This window comes from Dicentrarchus labrax, unplaced genomic scaffold (genome assembly GCF_905237075.1).
Source record: "Dicentrarchus labrax unplaced genomic scaffold, dlabrax2021, whole genome shotgun sequence".
NCBI classification, from domain to species: Eukaryota; Metazoa; Chordata; class Actinopteri; family Moronidae; genus Dicentrarchus; species Dicentrarchus labrax.
The window spans coordinates 2,911,311-2,924,497 of NW_026136702.1; the positions used below are offsets into that span (position 1 = coordinate 2,911,311).

Here is a 13,187-nt window from a genome sequence, read left to right on the forward strand (position 1 = left end):
GGAGTTTATACCGAGGGGTGCTCCCGCTCTTCAAACATGCAGGACCAAGGGAGTAGAAAATGGTTATTGTTTAAACATTCATCTCATTTGAGCGGCCCCAGCTGCTCTACAGAGGATGTGTGGGGCAAGTCTCCCCTAAGGTAGTTATCATTTGTTTGTATGTGTGAGCGTGTACTATAAATTCTCAAACTGTGGCCTGACTTTTGTTTACCTCAACTTAAGAGAGAACTCAGCCTTTATTTGTGAGAGGCTATTATAAGAGCCAGTGCTTAGTTTTTATTTCCCCTGTTCTCTATATATATTTAATATATTATACTTAGAAGACTGATCATTTTGTTTTGTTAATATGTTGTTACTGTCTGCTGTTGCTGTCTGTTTTACATTAAAAGCCTCAGGTGGAATATTCTCTTCCCTGGAAGGCCTTTATAGTGAAACGCTGGAGCTGTGTACACAGGAAGTGTGTAAAATACACTAAACACTAAATAATTAGATAGAGCAGAGTACTGTATTTCTGTTAACGGTTTTAAACAACATTCACTGCCACTAGATGCCGCACTAGAGCGCCAGCATTTCAGACCAAAACAAATGGGCGCTACGGCCCAAAAAAACTCCATTGTCATCAAATCTGGTTTGGTCGGAAGATGTGCTAACATGCAAGGCTAAATAAACAAAGCACAGAGAAGCTCAGATTACAACACACACACAACTTTGACTCCACTACATCTTTACACACAACAAACAGTTGTTTGCTGTTATATTAATGTTTTAAATCTTTGTTGTAACCTTTAAAAAGACAAATTCACCTGTTGCTTGGATGGAAATGAATTACATTATTCTGAATTTATGATATAAGCCATTATAGAAGCAGTAATCTTATTTTTGTGGCTTTTATTTGAGTGCTGGATTTGATCTGAGAATCTATGGAAATGCTTGTGAGCGTGTGTGCATCTGCTACATGTCACAGTGTGCTTTTGCACAGGGACCTACTATAGATTGTTGGGGTCTTGTCAGACAGTTGAAGTTCTAAATGCAAATCAGTGTTTCTCAAGTGGGTTACATTAAAAAAAAAAAAAAAAAAAAATATATATATATATATATATATATATATATATATATTGGCCTGGCTTCAATCTAGCTTTACAATTAGTTTTCATTTCCAAACAACAGTTTATTTACCTTTTCTTGTTACCAGATCTATCTACATGTTATTCTATAAAAAAAAGTTTCAAGATCCTTTATGCGTGAATTATTTAGCTAAGTGGTTACCACAGCAAGGAGGCTCTGGGTTTAATTCAATCAGCTGTCTGAATGTTCGGTGTGCAGTTCCTCACAAGCAAGTTAGTCAAATTGAAAGCTCACAGCTGCCCGTGGGTGGTCATCTGTGTGTTAGACTGGTGACCTGTCCTTTACTCAGTGTGTGCTTGGATTGGCATGGATGGATGGAAATAAATGTAAAAGGGTGTTAAGCTAGTTGATGTGTGGACTGAGAAGGAGAATGGATCCCAAGGCCAGACCAGGTGGGAACTCATGGCTGAGCCCTTGTTTGTGTGTGTGCATACGGACGGGGCAGGACAGAGGGGTAAATGCAAAGTCGTTTTGAGAGACATTGTTAAATGCAAATGTTTGGCTACATAGTGACAGTGCTTCTGATGCACTTCAGAGCTGGATTCCAATACAAACGTCACAATATGATGTATGCGCTGTAAATAATTCTTAGTTTGTTTTATCCTGTTTGGAGTAGCAGATGTGTGGAGCTCACTGACAGAGGACATCACAGATTATGCCAGACAGTTAATCACAGAGAAGGATGCAGAAAACGATGCTAAATAGACTTTCAAATCATTTCCTCTGATTGTTCAAACTTTTTGGCACCTATTCTGTTGTATTATGAAGCAGACCCCACCCGTCTGGGACCTCAGCGTTTTATAACACACAACCATAATTTATAACATTTATTTGAAGATACTTGTTGGCTCGGGTGTGATGACCATAAAAAGGCTGTTGTGATGCCCGCGATGCCATCGTTTGTTTTATGTGGCTTTAAAAGTGACCTCATACAGGAAGGCGGTAAAACAAACCAGGCTACTGTTGACAGTTAAGGTAATATTCTGTGGATAATAGGATGACAACACAATGATGCATATCACATTCACAATTATTTGTTAGTGAATATTATGATAGAATTATATGATGGCACCCAGAGGAGATTCAGACGTATGAATCCCAAGTAACCTGATCCAAAGATCCAAAGATTGTTGATTTTCCTGGTTTAGGTTAATTAGGGGCCTTTGGAGTTCTTATACATTTGGCCTTTATGATTGTCTCAGCTGTTGGCCTCTTGTACATTGTTGAATTTGATGCAGAATTCCTTGATATTTTTGGTATGTTTCCTGTATGTAGACTCACTGAGCAGTGACCTGTGCCCTTTGGAAAGGCAGTCAGTCAATAAGGTGGAAAGTTCTGAACATTCAGCAAATTCATAGACGGCAGAGCAGTGAGCTGGGCAAGACGGTTCAGGAGAAAAGGAGCTGCTGCAGGCACAACGGATGACCTTTTGACCTGCACCCTCCGCCCGCTCTTTTGTAGCATATCGAACATGATCAAAGGCAAATTTGGAGATGAGAGCTAGCCGTTGAACGACCTGACTGGACCAGGAGGTTAGTCTGTCAGGAAGGTAACTTCAGTGTAATTCCTAAGGCGTGCAACACCTTGGTGTGTGAATGACAAATCCTGGAGGATGTCTACTGACAGTTAGCCATTCTGGTTGTGGAAAGTCAGCAGAAACAGAAAGCGCATATGTTCAGGTGTTGAGGTCAAACCAAGCACATAGATGAATTGAAATGCTAGAATAAAAAAAGTATGTCACATCTTCTTATAATCAAAAATGAAAAATAAATACATATTTATAAATAGTATTTATGCATTTTCTTTTGCGACATGACACTTGGTCTGGCCACAACCTGGTTGGAGGGCTGTTTGGGAGTCTTAATGGTGCAGACAAAATGTGTTTTAACCATGCAGTTTAACACAAGATACAGATCATTAAGCCTAGATGAGAGTCATTTTTCTGCCGCTAATGATGGCTTGTCTTCTGTATGTGTAACTAATGCTCTACATTGACCAAATTAGCATCACTGTAAAACAACCACAGTGGAGACTTTTTATCCAGTACATCTAGTAGTTTCCAATCTTTAGACAAAATCTGCATCACTGCACTGAATGTAATATAGTGAGTTATTTAGTTTATGCTATGATTAGGTAAAAGGGAGCATTTTGCTACCAAATTGTCTCCAGTGTCAAATAAAGAGAGTTGTAGTCTTACATTTATTTTCATTTTGGAACAATGTCTGTGTCTTCAAGGGTCCCATTGGTCTTGTTTTGTTTCTTTTGGCTGGCCCTGCTCTGGCCTGTGTGGCTGCTAATTTAAACAAAAAAAAAGTTTGGGCTTTTGAGTTGAGCTACATTGTTACTCACATTTGGAAAAAGGCACTACCCTTCTTCTCATTCTCATCACACTGGACATAGAGTGCAGAGTTAAAGGAAACCAGGGACACAATTTCAGGAAGTTTTCTTTGGCCTGCAGAGAAAACCAGAGAGGACATTTTTCTGAGATCCATTTTTAGTCAGAGGTTTTGGGGTGGGCGGTGGGGGTGGACAAGGAGTGCCTGGCTGAAACCACAACATGTGTGTTTTTGCGTCTTGGCTGGATGTGGTCTGGGTCTTAGGCATGAAGGATATGGTTTATGCTGTCCAGCTAACAGGTGCAAGTTAACTAACTAATGAATGGCCCCTAATGAATTTCACAATAAGAAAAATATATGAACAAAAGTAAAAATTTGAATTAGAACTTGATTTAAAAACAGCACAAATACTTAAGTTGTCACTTGGATATGTATCATTTTGATTTGGTGTGAGATTGGTGAAAGCACTCTTTTTATTCTACTAGCTTGAAAAAAATCTTTGACTTTCCCTTTATTTCCAACTGCTTTACCATTATTCAGAGAACTGTACTGTAATGTGGTAACAATATAAATGTCCTCATGCATGTTTTGAATTCATTATGATTCCTTGGTGAAAGGTGAACGTTTGTACAGTCAGGAAGGATGAGTTCTGTATAGATAGATAGATAGATAGATAGATAGATAGATAGATAGATAGATAGATAGATAGATAGATAGATAGATGGACGTCATCTCTAACTCTTTCTCTCTCTCTGTTCTCCAGGGACCTGAAGAATAATTTGATAAGTACAGTGGAGCCCGGGGCCTTCCGTGGTCTGCTGGCTCTGAGGAGACTGTAAGTATGATGAAGCCTTGTAATAGCCTTCTCCAGGGGACACAGGGACAAGTTCTCTGGCTTTAGAGACAACGAGAGGGAGTTTCTGAAGTACAGAGAGAGTGAAGAGAGGACTGAAACATTTAACTGAGGCAAAAGTGCTGAAACTAGTATTTGAGGCTTTTCTGAACTTTCTTTGTCCAGGCAATGCTAAGTGAGGGCACAGTGCCCTTTTTAAGAAATGCCTCCCTCAAGTTAATTTAGACACATTCACAAGTGGGAGCTTCTGGGTGTGACCACAGTCTGCAGGATTTGGGAGTTTTCATGTTTTGCTAGAAAGGCACATCAGCAGGAATTTAGAGATTCAAACCACTGATCTTCTGCTGGCAAGTGTATTAAAGGTCCAGTGTGTAACATTAAGAAGGATCTATTGGCAGAAATGCAATATAATATGCATAACTTTGTCTTCATGAATGTATAATCATCTTAAAATCAGAATCTCTGTCTAATCTTGTGCACCTTCCATGGAGTCTGCCATGTTGAACCACCATATTTCTACAGTAGCCAATAGGGACAAACCAAAACTAGCCTTAGAGGACCGTTCGAGGCCACTGTAGTTTCTCTTTTGCACTTGGAAGGCGAGGGTGAAGTAAGGGAGATGGAATCTGCAACTACGCTGCTAGATGCCGCTAAATCCTACAAACTGGGGTTTTAAAGCAAGGCTATATAACCTTTTGGAAAGGCACATTGGATTTCTTTCACTTTCCCATAATTCTTGAGTCAGTATCTCTAAAGAATTACTAGACTGAGTTCAAATGTTGTTTAACAGTAGCACAAGCAGAGAGGAGCCTTAAAGTCAGCACAGCAAAATGTAGCTACCATAGCGAGACTTTCAATGGACTACAGCCTGCAAGGTGAGGGTCATGGGATAAGCCGAGCTAGCATTACTGCTAGAGTTAATCTGCTAGCATGTTGGCTGCTGCCAGCTGACCACTGTCCACTGGCATTGAGCCGTGCCCTCGTCATCATCTGTTTTATTCTCCAGCAGACCTTCTGAACAGAAGTCTTCTGCAGGGTGACGAACCCACACATTGGATTATTCACTGATAACAACTGTCATACAGAAACTGGAAAATAACTTGTATTTAAAGGAGCGTTAAAGGAGCAATGTGTAATTCCTGGCCACAGCATTTCACCTCGTGGCCCCGCTGATGTGATGATCCTCGCAGTGCAGTTTGTAGCAGTCCATTGAGAGTCTCCCAGCCACAATAAACTAGTGACCATACCAAAACCAAGCAAGGGTATGATGGCCAAACCCTTAATTGTATTGGATTGAGCAAGGGTGTGTTTTTATGAACAGCAAAAATTCATTTGTTAAAGGAAGTTTGCATTATTTTCTCCCTCAAAAGCCAAATGTGTTAGAGTAAATATCTCCAAAAGGCACCTTGACTACTCCATTGTTAAGAATATGACAGTTGTGCATATTAAGCACAGCATTTTTGTTTATTCTGGGTTTTATTAACAGTATTAACAAAGTTGGAAGTTACATAAATCTTGCAATATCTTAAAAACATTACTAAACATGCACAAACTAATTATTTTGGCCACAGAAAAAAAAGTATGAGTTTTGTGTTCTTTGTTTTTGGTTTCTTCTACTCGAGTAATTTTCTCGACGATTACTCTCATTTTGGCTTTCTACATATAGAGCTTCAGAGTGAGTGACATGATTGCAGCCTGATAGTTAGTGGGATCTGGGCTGGCAGGGATGCAGGCGGTGAGTTAGCCGTGCTGATTCGGGGCGCGTGTGCGCCAAGCTCGGGGAGCAGCAGAGTGCTAATTTAAGTGCTCCCCAACTGGTGATTACTCGAGTGCTCTGCTTATTTTCCCACAGCTGCTCCAGCAAAGCAGCTCTTTAATTACAGAGTGCGAGGGCATGGAGCCACGGACGCGACAGCGCTCAGCCACTCGCATACGGAAGCCCACTGCATTTGCATGTGTGTGTGTGTGTGTATGTGGGCGTGTGTGTGTGTGTGCCAGAAATGGTTATATTAGGAGTTAAAGGTTACAAAAGGTCAGGACAGATATCCCAGGATGAATACAGAAGAACAGCGTTACAACACACTTTACGTTTAAGTTCTCTGTGTTTCAAGAAGGCAAACATTCATGAAAACAGATTAAACACAGACGCATAGTTCTGTCTCCTGCTCTGACTACAATACCAGTAAAACTGATCTGTTCACTATATGTCTCTTTTTCCCTTTTTTTGTCGTTTAAGGGACCTGTCCAACAACCGGATTGGCTGTCTCTCCTCTGAAATATTTCTGAATTTGGGCCAGCTCTCAAAATTGTAAGTAATCCATAAATTACAAACGCTGCACTGCTTTACACCTAATTTGCACTCTCTGTACAGAATATGGTGTTTGATATGGATTTAGCAGTGTATAAAAAATACAGAATTGGCTTGAGTGCAGGAGTGACCAGCTTGTGGATGAAGGCCTGTGTGTGTCTGTGTGTCCACAAACAGGAATTTATCTGGGAACATCTTCTCCACTCTGACCATGGGACTCTTCACTCACCTCCTGGCTCTCAGAGTGCTGTAAGGCAAACACACACACATCATCATATTCTGGCAGTGGTTAAAGAAAATACACTTAAACCTCATTTGCTATTGTTCAGCGTACAGAGGAACGTGTAAAAAGCAAGAAGTTATTGGCTGTTTTCCCTTTGACATATTATAGCAGTAATAGCACAGGTGTAACTAATGACATTAACGATGGCTTGCCAGTGAGTCAGCCTGCACAATACCTGTGCTCTGGAACTGGCACACATCACCATCAATAATTTCACCAATTACACCTGTGTTTTTCCTGTTATGACATGTCAAAATGTCTGCTGTGACAAATGCCTACTGGAGTCAAAGAGTGGTCGCTCAGACCCAGTAACACAACCACAAGCACACAGGTTGTAACTGTACGCTGGTTTTCCCACCAGGCACTTTGGCACTGAGACTTTGTTCTGTGACTGTCAGCTTAAGTGGCTGCTTCACTGGGCTCGGAACAACTCGGTGAGGATTGGCAACGACACGGTGTGTGTGTTTCCCACCCACCTCCACGGACTGGAGTTTCGCAACCTGCGCGAACAGCAGCTCAGATGTGGTAAGGACCTTCCGTAATGGTGTGAAGTTAACACCACTACTGGGTGATATTAGTTCATAAAATTGATTTAAATGTAAGCAAAAACAACAGAGTTACATTTCAAAGAAGAATAAAAAACATTGCTATGTTCAATCTGTGATATTATGTTCTTTAGTAAAAATAGTAATACAATTAAAGTAATTAACATTATTAATGACCACCCTGCAGTGAAATGGATTTTGCTGATAGCTTTACATATAGCTGGGTAGCTAATATTAAAGTTACAAAACTAAAATTATATCCATTTCGCTAATGTTTCATAGCTGCTTGTTGCATGTAGTATCTCATCACTAATACTTACTAATAAACGCAAAAGATTTTAGCAGAGTGCTAAAAAGAGAGTAAATGTAATGTTATTTACACCTCTCTTTTCTTCTTCAACCTATTCCCAGTGACTGAATGAGTAGTGTAAAGGACTATACACAGCGGGGACGTGACAAATACACGAAAAAATGCGAAATACTCGCTTGTGAATATGCCGCATCAAAACTATTCACACCAACAGCGATGCAAATTTGCGACACATTAAAATAAAAAATGAAATCCACAGACATTTACTGTGGACCGGGCAGGACAGGGATTGGTGGAAAACTACAGCAGCTTGCAGAGCTCCCAGGGGTCTCGGGGGTCACATTGCAGCACCGAACGGCTCACGGATAGAGTGGTTGCGTTCACCGGGTTAAGTCCGGTACATTAAAAATGACATGCAAATGAATCACTTGATAAAAACACCCCCAGTGTTTAAAGGCCTCTATGTTGTTGCCTTAAAATGGGGTCATGTTCACTGTGAACAAGAAGAGTCCATATGACTTGTCACATAGTGACAAAAAAAAGTTTTCTGAAAGTTTGTGTACACGACTTCCCCTGTTGTAATCACGACTTCACGAGTTCCACTTGAAGGCACCTTTTCTTAAAAAAACTTTTAAAATGAATTATGGTCATAGTATTTAATCTTTTCCTGCATCAGACTGAATTTGTACAATAAAAAATGATATCCTACCCATAGTCCCTAAATAATTCTCCTCATAATTAGCACTTTCGTTAATTTGTTAATTAATTGACTCCACCTGGCATCCCAGGTGTAAATTAGTCCTTGAGTAGCAGGTCTCTGAGTTCTGAAATCTACTCTCATCCAGACAGTCAGGAAAGAAATGCCTGAAAAGTTTGCTTTCTTTGAGGGGACACATTCTCACAATGTTAATTCTATCAAGAAAAACAATGGCAGAATGCAGCATATGAATGCTTTAAGCTTTTGTTTATCATTCTCAAGAGAGGCTGCAGTTATCTTGATTTTAAAAGATAGGCAGGTTGTCAGGAAAAATAAAGTACTGTAATCAGTTTCAAGTCCTGAAGGGATATATGCTGCCTTCAGACGGGGGCTTGTTGTTATGATCTATCTTGTGGTAGTCACAACCTCCGTGGACATTTCTTAAGCTCAGAGTTTTGTGTATACGACTTCCCATGTCATAATCATGAGCTCATAGACTGGAGAAATAAGAAATAAACAATACTTTTGAAGAGAGTAATTATTATTTATAATAATTATTTATTTGAGAGAATAATCCCAGGGCTGTGTGGGTCTGTTAGGTGTTTACGTACTTACTTAAAAAACTAAATGTAACACCTGATGTTTCCATGAAATTTAAGAAATAAGTGAAAACTCCTTAAATGTCCATCTACATTTGTGGATATCAATACATCCCTTGTTTTTTTTTAAGAAATAGAGTGAAAAACATATTTTAAATCATTAGACCTTAAGCAAATGTTTGAGGCTTTAAGGCCAAATTGTTTCTTATGATGGGCTGAGCTCTAACAAATAGATATCTATAAGATAACATATCTTTGCACTTTAAGAATGCCTCCTGAGACTTCTCATTAGCAAGAAACAGTTTAATTTCACTAACATTGTATTTTCAAGTGGTTAGCACAATGAGAACATGATTAAGTAGATCTATTCTGATAATAGGTTTCCCTCTCCACTGTTATCTCTCTACCTGCTGTGAACAGTTTGACAAGCCTAATATAAGGCAATGATTTAGTGCAAAATTACCAGAGAAAAAGCCCCAGGCACAAATTGTCTCATAATACACTTTTTGTCTGGTCTTTGCCCTATTATGTACCACCTGTGTTGGGGGCAGCAGTAGGCTTAGAAGACAGAGGAGGGAGCATGTGCTTCAGAAGTTGCTAGTTCAAATCCTAAGATCAGCTGAATGAATCTGTGCTGGGAAAATAAATGAGCTATACTCTCCCCTGCCCTAATATCTGTCAAAGTGCTTTTAGTAAAGCATACAAGACTTGAGCAGCTAGCTGTTATACTGAAGATGCGCAGTGGCCAGTGCTAGAAGAGTTGAACTGGGCAGTTGCAGGTGTGAAATGTGTGTGTGAATATGCAGTAAGTAGTTGGTGGGAAAGACCAGGTGTGCTCAGCAAAACCTTCCTGCAATTATAGTTGTGGGGTCCTTCATATAAAAAAACTACAAAGCATGGAGTCTGCCCTTACCTGAAGAAGACTAGAAAAATAACTAAAGAAAGAAAGAAAGAGAAAGAAGACTGCATTGTAACATTTGGAGTTATGTCTTGTTTGAAGACATTTATGGAAAAGTAATTTAAATATGCACACTATTTGCAAAACGGACTACTTAAAGATTTAAGACTAAATGAGTCTGAAGACTAAAAGATTAAGACATGGTGTCTATCAGCAGCGGGTGCATCAAACAGAGTTTTTAAGCAGAACAAAATGGCCTCTTTACTGACTGGAAGCTGTTAGCTACAGTAAAGAGAAATCCAAGAGTCTTTACTTTCTTTTTTTCTGAAAGACTGGTTACAGACAGGCAATCTCCCCCTGCCTCCCGCCCTGTCTCCCCTCCGCTGCGCTATCTCCCTGTTCCGTGCTGCGGTCCACAGGGGAATTGTATCTCATATGTGATAGAATCATCCTCCTCTTCTCCTTACATCTGGTTCACGCAGGAGATATTGCTCTGGAATGAGAAAATCATTGGTTAGTAGTGGGGTATGTCTGTGTGTGTGCATATGTGTGTATGTGTGAAGTGAATGGACATTATATGAAGATGCACTGTATGCACGATGTGACACAGTTTACAGAAAACTAACGAGGAAAAATGTGTCCTAGCCTGCAGCATGTACACGTTCTCCCCCTGCATCTTGTGTCTTTGCATCCACAGACAGCGCCGTCCTGAGACGTCTGCACCGCAGACACTCAGGAGTTATTCTATGTAATCTTAATTGTATGTGTTTTTCATTTACACAGAACAATCCAAGGCAATTACAGGGTAATTCTGCGCAGTGCACAGACAAAGAGCCATGAGTGGTATCCAGTGGCAGGACGAGGAGCGCTCCTTTCCAGCCCTAAAGCATCCATTATGGGATTACAGTGATAACGTTCTGGGCTCCCTGCTCTCGCCATGCTTGGATCCATCTGCCTCTCCGCAGCACAACTCCATCTTACAATACCTTATTCATTCACTTGGCAACAAGCAATTTTCAATTGGATACAGTGTGGTGCTCTAACAACCGTATTTTTAATGTTATTTGAAGGTTTTTATTTTCATATGGATTCACTTTGTAAGGGAATGTCGTACTGCCGTGGACACTGGCCAGGACCTTGTTAAGGCTGTGTAGTTGGAATACTGCTCAGCACCTGATGCTAGGTTTTTGTTATCAAGAAAAATGATGGGGTGGGATGAAAATATTCTCCTTCCACACTCACATACCTACGAAAACATTAATATTTCTCCACTGAGATTTTCCCCCATTGTTTTTACGAAGACGTGTCATAGAAGATGCATCTGTTTCTTTCTCCAGCGGCTCTAGCATGATGGCTTGCAGATGTCTGCACCATACATTCCAGCAATGAGCCCTTGTCCCTTTGCTGACACAGGTCGGGTACTGCCTGCAAATGAGGGGGAACGAAGGAGCGCATGCAGCTTCCTGCCAGGATCAGGTGCTTCCTGTGTTGAGGTCAGGGCAAGCGTCTGTTGGACTCATCTAGCCACGGCCTTCTGGTCCTTTAGCACTGCTGGGATGAGAGACACAGCATAGGCATAAAGTCCTGAGTTAACATGGCATGTTATGCACTGCAGCAGACAAGATTCTGCTTTCTGTAGCAGTATTTATTGCATGATGACACAGCAGTGCAATTACGCTTTATGGGCATCATGTCATTAAATTAAATTTCACGTGCAGGTCCATGTCTTTTAGCCTGTGGTGCACCTCTAATAATGTAATGATATAAAAATATCTTGAAATATAACTCAACATAGTCTGTCATATGGGTCTTTGAAGTTCAGTCACACACCTCTTTTAATATCAGTCACTTTGAGAAAGGAATAATAAAGTGACTTTAGAGCCACACATGGGAACATCAGTTCGAGAATGAAAAAGTCTGCTCGTTCTATTTTCAAAGCAGTTTCGGTAAGGATAAAAATAAAAAATGAAAAGTTAAACCTATTACTGTGTGAATAAAAAAAGGAAAGGAAATATCCATAACGTATAGATTTCTATCCATATCAGACATCAGTTGTACAAAAAGGACAAAATCATGACAGTTACCATAATAACTTCATAATGCTAACCAGGGGCAGAGCTAGAGGGGTGGTTGGGGTAGCACTGGCCACCCCTGGAACCTGATTGGACACCCTGGGTGCCACCCCAGTTGATTGACAGGTCACTCTACACGTCACGTCGAAAACAGCGAGATTTTTAAACGCAAACAGAGAAGGCAGAATAAACAGATAACAATGAAGAGGAAGGGAGCTATTTCCAACTTTTTTGCTAAAAAAACAAATCAGGCACAGATCAGGCACAGACAGACCCCAGCCCAGATATCAGCAGCTCGGGCAGCTCCCAACATGAAACTAGCCAGGCAAGTCATTCATTAATTCTCATACCAATGGCGTCTATATTTGATCCTTGAGTCTTGCGTCGAGTGTCCGTGATGTGCAGCCTTCTCTTTGGCCCGGTTTCGAATCCGACTTGCGGTATCCCAGGATTTTCCTTTATTAGGCCTAGTATATGGCCCCCCTCATAAAGCCTTGACCACCCTCTGGCCACCCCTTGTATAAAAGTCTAGTTCTGCCACTGATGCTAACAGGTGCTGAGAAATATGGAACCTGGCGTGTGCCAGTGAGTGAATTTCATAATTACTTATGATGAATAAATTGATAGATTTAAAATGCTTTTACAAACTGTTGAATTAAATTGGCATGTAAATGATGTAGCAGAAGAAGCTTGGATTGGCCTGATCTCACAGACTCCCACTGACATTGAAGAAACCGCAGGCCAATCCAAGCTCTTGCTGTCTCTCTGTGGGTTGGACATTCAATTTTTAGGTGACACACTGAGTACACATAATGTTAAAACGTTAAAGCAGGAAACAAATTAATTGTGAGATGGAGTATGATGGGCAATTAAGTAAATTAAATGACACAAAGTAAAATGTTTGTGTGAAAAGTCTTTAAAAAGGTTTTATGTTTCCATTTTAAAACTCAGTTAACAATTCATAATTTAAAGACAGAATAAATGAATAAAATGATAATCATGCAGATTTAAAGTTGTTCAGTTAAACATTTTCAAAGTTCCTGTGATGTTGGCCAAAAAAATGCCCAAAATCATTTTAATAAACTATTTCTGTCAGGGTTAACCACGCTAACAAACAAACAAATAATTGCGTTTCCTGTAGGTGCTTCACAATAAAAGCCA

At 40.2% G+C, this 13,187-nt stretch overlaps 1 protein-coding gene across 1 annotated transcript in view; it reads left to right on the top strand.

The window, feature by feature from the left end:
• Positions 1-13,187, top strand: part of LOC127379377 (adhesion G protein-coupled receptor A1) — a 149,768-nt gene that overhangs the window by 21,690 nt on the left and 114,891 nt on the right. The window contains exons 3-6 of the mRNA XM_051428883.1: positions 4,225-4,296; positions 6,551-6,622; positions 6,800-6,871; positions 7,267-7,430. Coding sequence (XP_051284843.1) covers positions 4,225-4,296; positions 6,551-6,622; positions 6,800-6,871; positions 7,267-7,430 — 380 coding nt within the window. The remainder of the gene's footprint in view (positions 1-4,224; positions 4,297-6,550; positions 6,623-6,799; positions 6,872-7,266; positions 7,431-13,187) is intronic.